Source organism: Zootoca vivipara, chromosome 12 (genome assembly GCF_965207765.1).
Source record: "Zootoca vivipara chromosome 12, rZooViv2.hap1.1, whole genome shotgun sequence".
Lineage (NCBI taxonomy): Eukaryota > Metazoa > Chordata > Lepidosauria > Squamata > Lacertidae > Zootoca > Zootoca vivipara.
This window is the reverse complement of record NC_142595.1, coordinates 19,833,701-19,841,961: the sequence shown is the minus strand read 5'-3', so window position 1 is coordinate 19,841,961 and position 8,261 is coordinate 19,833,701. Positions and strand designations below refer to the sequence as shown.

Here is an 8,261-nt window from a genome sequence, read left to right as displayed (position 1 = left end):
TATCGCAGAAGAGAGGCACCATGGCTCAGGCAGCATCCTAGAGCCCTTACTTACTGCAACCTGAGAGAGGATATCAGGGGGAGGGATCCGGGGAAGTGGTCCAGCGGGGAGATGCCTCGCCCTTTTAAGTTCATGCCTGACTTGAGACATTCCAAAGCGCGCAAGCGCAAAGGGAGGAGGGCAGGAATCCCACGCTTATTATGCTGGGGGAGGAGCAGACGACAGGCATTGGGAGAATCTTCGTCAGACTGATCAGACATGTATTCTTGATACTGAATCACACTGTAAATATCGGGCACAATAACACAGAATGGCTGTGGTACTAGTTTCTCAGAAGTAGCCAAAAAAGGACCGTGACACTGGCTTTTTAAGAAACACAAATTGAGGACGATTTCAACACTGTAATGGGACTTGAGAGAATGTACAGAGCAGTAAAATTATTTGGTCCCTTTCCCAAAGCCCCAATAAGGAACAGTATAGAATGTTGGCTGTTTCACCATCTAAAGACAGGGTTCTCTCGCCTTATTGTGAGATAAACAAGGAACCCTTACTAGGGAAGGCAACCAGAGTTAAATCAAGTATACAACAATGTAATTAGGATATGGGGGAAAGGAGGGAGAGACGCTTGCAACACTCCAATCCTCTCCACTTTCTAAGTCTTCAAGGAGAAAAAAAAACATCCACACCTTTCCAGTCATGAGAACTAACAGCTTGCTAACGAAATTAGTCTCTCCATCATGCAGAATCCCAAAAATCAGTGTCAAATGTACCTGCTTGGCTGTGTTTGGTAACACAGACATTTTCTTCTAAAGACTTGGGCGGTGGTGGTGGTGGTGGTGAGATATCTATAGGCATTCAATGTGTCTCATCTTTATCATGTTAATGCAAAAAGTGCCACCCAATTTAAATGAAAATGTTCAGATAAATCAGTCCCCTTTTCGGCTGTCAAGGTAAAGCTTCCTTCGCTTCTTCTGGTGTGATTTCCTGAGAGTAAAGCTCTGTGAAGAGGGCAGGTAGCCAGTACTGTGGTTCCACTGGAGCTTGGGTATCGAGCCATGCCATACCCTCTTTCAGCAAGTGATCCTGTAAAAAGCCACAGATTATTATTTGGAGAGGAGGGCTATCACAAGTGGCTTTGCACTCCCCACCCCAAAATGCAGGCAGGAGAGCATACGAAAAGCCCATCTAGTCCAGCATCCTGCTCTCAAAGTAGCCAACCAGATGCAGGAACTGAGAGCAACAGGACTCTCCCAGCAGCAGGCTTGGGGAATCCTGAACTTTGTAGGGGGAAACCCTAGAACAGGGGGAGGACTGAGCATGCTCAGTGGCCACAGAATGTTGACTTACTGCTGGGGAAGAAACGGAAATCTGCAAGAGGGTTCCTGGAATGGATAGCTTAGAATCCTCAACAGAGAAGACTCCATGCTGCAACATTTAGTTGCAAGCAAACATGTATAATGATATGCACTTTTGCCTAACCTATACAACTTCTAATGCAATATTTCATTTTCCTAGCTGCCAGAGGTGGGTGCTCTTTTCTTTTTATAATGCAACTCATTGTTTACATACCAAAACTTGCTTCGCTCGTTCCGCCTCCCACTTCAAACTCGACTTGATCTCACTGATGGTCACGTACCCCTTTTTCTGAAACGGGGAGTAAAGAAAGGAGGCGATTTCAAAAAAAGGTCACTGATCAGAAAAGCCCGGCCAACACTAAAAAACAACGAGGAGACGTTCACCGCACATCATCTTGTAGGCGAGGACTTAAGACTTATGGGGTAGAGCACACCTGCAAAATGACCCAGGGTCATGCCCCCAGCATGGGGGGTTGGAAAAGAAGTTTAGGAAGGGCTTCTGACTAGGGAGAAGCAATGTCCGCTTGTCAGGGACCGGACTGAAGGGGACGAGATTGAGGAGGAATGGTGGAGCTCCCCCCTCCCTTCTGTTTCCCAACAGAGGCCAGTGAACTATAGGTGACCATAAGGATGTTGATGGAAGAGAGAGAGAGACAGTCGTACCTTGGCTCCCGAATGCCCCTAGAACTTGGACGTTTTGGGTCCCGAATGCTGCAAATCCAGAAGTGATTGTTCTGGTTTGCGAATGTTCTTTTTGGAACCCGAACGTCTGACACGGTTTCTGCGCCTTCAGATTGGCTGCAGGAGCAAAGCCGCAATTTGGTTTTCGAACGTTTTGGAAGTTGAACGGACTTCCAGAACGGATTCCGTTCCACTTGCAAGGTAGGACTGTATAGGCAAGGGATTGAAAGCTCAGTACAAGAACTTTGAATCGACCCCTGGAATAATAGCAGAAACTGAGTTGACCGGGCATGGGTACCTCAGCGAGTTGTATCACAACAGTGTGGTCCATATTTAGTTCAGCCGGCACAGACTGGATCAGGTAGGTCCCACCAACAGGAAGGATCCCAAAGCCGTTTCCTAGAACTTTCAACTTCTTAATTGCCCGGATGAGGTCATCTCTGAGGAGCCAGGGAAAGAAGAGTCAGGGCAAAGGGTGGTCTGGGAGCATCAGCGCATTCAACCAACAAGGTGTGTATTATGCTGTGATTCACTGGAAGCACAGAAAAGCTACAAAACATAGCACTGGCTGCAGAAGTGAGTTACCTGAGAAACACAGTTTTCTCTTCTTTTCTTTCCGAGCACAATTCAAAGTGTTGGTGCCGACCTTTAAAGCCCTAAACGGCCTCAGACCAGTATACCTGAAGGTGCGTATCCACCCCCAGCGTTCTGCCCGGACACTGAGGTCCAGCTCCGAAGGCCTTCTGGCAGTTCCCTCAATGTGAGAAGTGAGGTTACAAGGAACCAGGCAGAGGGCCTTCTCGGTAGTGGCGCCAGCCCTGTGGAATGCCCTTCCAGCAGATTTAATATTTGACAAATTATTGTATTTTAATATTTTGTTGGAAGCCACCCAGAGTGGCTGGGGAAGCCTAGCCAGATGGGCAGAGTATAAATAAATTATTATTATTATTATGTAATACAGTTTGGTTTGCATAATCTGGGGGTTCTTCTGCTTTTAAGGAGCCGTTTAGGACCAAGGTGGTGGTGATGTAGGAGAGAAAAGAAGGAGAGTCTGTCTAGCTAGCAGCTGCTGTGTAACCAACACAGGTGAGGCAGGGGGTGAGGAGCCACATGGAAGAGATCTGATGTGGAATCACGGGGCTCATGACATGCAGAAATTCGGCATGCAGCTCCCCTCGGCTGCTGCATCCACATATTTAAAGTGGTGCACCAGTGGCCCATCATGCAACTATGAAAGAAGGGGTATGGAATTTGTGGTTGTCCAGATGTTGCTGGACCAAAGGTATACTGGGCCGAAGCCGTTTAGGGCTTCAAAGGTCAGCACCAACACTTTGAATTGTGCTCGGAAACGTAGTGGGAGCCAATGTAGATCTTTCAGGACCGGTGTGATGTGGTCTCGACAGCCACTCCCAGTCTCCAGTCTAGCTGCCGCATTCTGGATTAGTTGTAGTTTTCGGGTCACCTTCAAAGGTAGCCCCACGTAGAGCGCATTGCAGTAGTCCAAGCAAGAGATAACCAGAGCATGCACCACTCTGGCGAGACAGTCCGCTGGCAGGTAGGGTCTCAGCCTGTGTACCAGATGGAGCTGGTAGACAGTTGCCCTGGACACAGAATTGACCTGCACCTCCATGGACAGCTGTGAGTCCAAAATGACTTCCAGGCTGCACACCTGGTCCTTCAGGGGCAGTTACCCCATTCGGGACCAGGGAGTCCTCCATACCCACCCGCCCCATCCCCCCAAAACAGTACATCTGCACTTGTCAATGTGCACAACTGATTTAATTATTTCCAGTGGGCAGCTCTGCTCCATCACCCTAGAGATTGCCAGTGAACCTTCGGCAGCCACAACTAACTATGCAAAGTAACACAAAACATATTACACCCCCCCCCTGCGGTGCAGTCTCAAACGCAGGTGCAGTCTCAAACGCAAAGCTTACTGGCTGACGTCTTGCGCAAATTTTCCTCTCCCCTTGAGCACTTGCTGGTGAAGTTCTTCCAGTGTTATCAGCCCTAGTGGGAATGAGGAAGCAAGAGCGAGTTAACACACAGCCATGTATACAAGGAATTTGAATCCAACCCAATATGTTAGCAGGCTAAGGTTGCAATCCTATACTTAAGTTGACAGACTGCACAACTCGCAGACTTAACATATAGAATAAGAGAACAAGAAGAACATACGTTTTAAGAAGATTTGAAAATGTTTATTGGATATATGGGTAATAATTGTGCACAGCTGAAAACGCCGGCAGCATTAAGATAAATTCAACAGTGTAAACAGGTTTTGATGGAGGCAATAATGGAATACTGAATGGTATAGTTTTTGTAAAACATGCAGGGATTTATGATATGTAAAATGAACCATGGAAAGAGAAGAATGGAAGTCATTGATATATTAAGGATGCAAAAGGAGTATTTTAAATTGTAAAACAGAAAATCCAATAAAAATTACACACACACACACACACACACACACACACACACACAGTCGTACCTTGGTTTTCGAACAGCTTAGTCATCGAACATTTTGGCTCCCGAACGCCGCAAACCTGGAAGTGACTGTTCCAGATTGCAAACTATTTTTGGAATCCGAACGTCCGATGGGGCTTCCATGGCTTCCGATTGGCTGCAGGAGCTTCCTGTAGCCACTCAGAAGCTGCGGTTTGGTTTACGAATGTTTCGGAAGTTGAACGGACTTCCGAAACGGATTCCGTTCTACTTCCAAGGTACGACTGTTGCTATCCTATATACTAGCTTTCCCCAACCTGGCACTTTCCAGGTATTTTGGACTACAATTCCTATCAGCCCCAGCCAGCACAGCCATAGGTCCCGTCCCTCCCGAGTTCAATGCGGCTTCCTCCATAGTAAGAGTCTTGCTCTTACTGATGCATGAAATTCTATGCACAACTACCAAGAAATAAGACCCACTGAACTCAGTGGGATTTACTTCTGAGTGGGGACGCTCAGGGTTGTGTTAATGTTTCTAAGGGGCTGGACTAGCATGGCCAGGAAGCTAGCAGATACAGTCCACCCATTCAGAGAGTGCAGGCAGGTATTAGAGAACACTGTAAACACACACACACACACACACACACACACACACACACACCCCTACGAAGATAAGAGATTGGAAGCTATCCTCACCTCCATTTCTGTGCTTTAGAGCTAGACAGACTTCAATAATCTGAACGCCAAGCTCGTAGTAAAAATCTCCAACACCCAACATTTCTGACCAGAATCCTTTGCCAGCTGCGGAAGAGGGAATGAAATATGGATATGAATATATGAAAGACAAAAAAGAATGCTGCAATTTTTTTTAGACTCTCAAGGACCCAATTTTGCAAGTTTAGATTTTTTAAATACAGTAAAGGCAAAGGCAAAGGCACTTCCTAGTTTGCCGAGTGTCAGAATTCAAAGGGGACAAGACGTGTTCTCTGGCTTCCCTATCCATGATTTTTGGAAGATTTCATTGGGAGTGATTTTCCATTTGGAAGTGAGAAGTCCATGGGAACTTCTTTATGCTCATCCAATTCTCCTTCTTCTTACTGACTGTAAATTAAACTTGCTTCTGAGCAAGGACAGGTTGGGGATAAGGAGATATAGACAGCCCCACTGTCCACTCCCAATAGCAACACGGCTTGGGAAGGCAGAGCATGGATCAAAATGGTCCCTCCTCAGAGGGCCTACAACTTACATTATACTGTGATAACTCGCTTTTGATTTGAGAAACAATGCCACTCTTTTTTATTTTTAATGGAAACACGGAAGATCGAACTGAAGCACCAAAGAAAGACCAGCAGATTCTGCAGAAACCCTTCCTCCCCCTGCTTCTCCCCACCCCCTAAATCCCCACCTCCCCCATTTCTTACAGGCTAGGGGATCAACTCCGATCGTTGCACACATGTCCTGGAACTGGACTCTGAACTGCGGATTTTTACGGATCTCTTGCTTGTGTTTGCTGGCAAACTCTTCGAGGTTAGTTTTAAATGTATCCAGCTGCTTGGACATCTGTAAACGAAGCCACAGGATAGAAAGAAGAAACAGATTTTAAACGATCGGCTTTGAAAGGCTACTGATTCGAAATGCACCTTTGAGAGCTAGAACAGACTGATGTTTCATAAGGGACAACTCTCTGTCGCCATTAGCACAAAGAAACGATTTATGGCAAAGCTTCTTTGCTCCAGTGCTGTCTTCTTAATAGGTTGAAGACTAATGTTGGGATTAAGCCAATGGATTATCCATCTCCGTGTCCCATGTACTGGTGAAAACTTGCTGCATATCGTAGGGAAGCCGGAAATAATGACTATCATATACCCATCAATACAGGCATTTTTTTCTATTCATTTCCCCAAGCTGTTGGTTCCCCCTGATCAGCGCCACACCCTGTGACAATGGGAACCACAGGTTGATAATGTGCATCATGTATAGAAGCCTAGGCTCATACAAGAGCTTTTCAGATTCACACATTTTACAGTGGCCCTCCTTTTAATGCTATGATCAAACCTTGGTGTTTCCTCAGTACATCTCTGTAGATGTAATGAGGTCGAGGGAGTGTTCTTTCATATGTGGTGGACCTGTAAAAGGGTAAAAGAGTATTGGGAAATAATTTTAAATGAACTGGGGGGAAAATGTTTTAAAGCACCTTTCCAACCCCCAACCCCCCCCAAAAACCAGAGTCCTTTTTGTTGGGGATAATTCAGATGGAAATTCCCAGATGTCAAAAAAAAAAGGTTATTCACATGTACGCCACTACATGCGGATCTAATATACAGAATAAGAGAACGAGAAGAACATTTGTTTAAAGGAGATTGGAAAATGTTTACTGAATACATAGGGCATAATTGTGTACACTTGAAAACGTTGGCAGCATTCAGATAAATTCAACAGTGTAAATAAGTTTTGATGGAAGTAACAATGGAATACTGAATGATTCAGTTTATATAAAATATGCAGGGATTTATGCTATGCAGAATGAACCATGGAAAGAGAAGAAGGGATGCCATTGATATCTTAAGGTTGTCTAAATGAATATTCTAAATTACAAAACAGAAAATTTAATAAGAATTATATATATATAGAATAAAATAATAATAATAATAATAATAATAATAATAATAATAATATAAAACACCTTGGTGTTTCCTCATCTCACCTGGACTAACTGGTCTTCAGCCAAAACTGTCCCACGTTCCTTGTATTTGGCCTACAAAGGAAAAAAAAAGTGGCGATAAGACACACAGTGATATAGAAGCCATTTCCCCTCTCCTGGATGTGCATCTCTGATTCTTAAACATCCTTATGGGAGCCACAATGGCTACATTCTCCTTCCACTGTCAGAGGAAGGATGCCTCTAAATGCCAGTTGCTGGGAATTGTGGCTGGGCAGAGTGCTGTTGGGTTCATGCCCTGCTTGCAGGCTTCAGATGGGCTCTGGTTGGCCACTGTGAGAACAGGATGCTGGACTAGATGGGGCATTGGCCTGATCCAGCATACTCACCTTATGCTCTTATGAGAATACCCTGTCCACGGGACTGTTTGGCAAGCACCCAAGACTCGGCTGTCTTAAGTTGTAGCACCAAAGCTGTGCAACTCTCCCTTCTCTTTAAGGCCAGCAAGCCACCTTTCTGCCTACGTTTACGCAGCTTCCTAAGAGCACAATTCGAATTGTTTCTGAGCAGAATTCAAAGTGTCGGTGCTGACTTTGTAAGCCCTGAACGACCTCAGCCCAGGACATCTGAAGGAGTGTCTCCACCCCCATCGTTCAGCCCGGACACTGAGGTCCAGCTCCGAGGGCCTTCTGGAGGTTCCTTCACTGTGAAAAACGAAGTTATAGGGAACCAAGCAGAGGGCCTTCTTGGTAGTGGCGCCTGCCCTCTGGAACGCCCTCCCATCAGATGTCAAGGAAATAAGTAACTACACAACTTTCAGAAGAAATCTGAAGGCAGGCCTGTATAAAGAAGTTTTTAAGGTTTAAGATTTTATTATGTTTTTATATATGTTGGAAGCAGCCCAGAGTGGCTAGGGCAACCCAGTCAGATGGGTGGGGTGTACAAATTATTATTATTCTTATTATTATTGAATACAATGTCTCTATTTTCATCAGAGAAATGTTGGAAGAGATGCTCCATTAGCCTCTACTGGAACCCACAAATAACTGACTGCACGAGTATTCAAGACTAGCCTAGCTGCTAAGAGACTGAGCTATGAACCAGGAAGTTTCAATCTCCCT

The 8,261-nt window shown here is 45.3% G+C and overlaps 1 protein-coding gene across 1 annotated transcript in view; it reads right to left on the bottom strand.

Annotated features, from left to right (window-relative positions):
- Nucleotides 1–386: 386 nt before the first annotated feature.
- Nucleotides 387–8,261, bottom strand: part of SNF8 (SNF8 subunit of ESCRT-II) — a 9,923-nt gene continuing 2,048 nt past the window's right edge. Inside the window, exons 2-8 of the mRNA XM_035135323.3 lie at nucleotides 7,186–7,236; nucleotides 5,903–6,041; nucleotides 5,178–5,282; nucleotides 3,974–4,046; nucleotides 2,335–2,476; nucleotides 1,570–1,644; nucleotides 387–1,083 (exon numbers count right to left, since the gene is read on the bottom strand). Coding sequence (XP_034991214.1) covers nucleotides 946–1,083; nucleotides 1,570–1,644; nucleotides 2,335–2,476; nucleotides 3,974–4,046; nucleotides 5,178–5,282; nucleotides 5,903–6,041; nucleotides 7,186–7,236 — 723 coding nt within the window. The 3' untranslated portion in view covers nucleotides 387–945. The remainder of the gene's footprint in view (nucleotides 1,084–1,569; nucleotides 1,645–2,334; nucleotides 2,477–3,973; nucleotides 4,047–5,177; nucleotides 5,283–5,902; nucleotides 6,042–7,185; nucleotides 7,237–8,261) is intronic.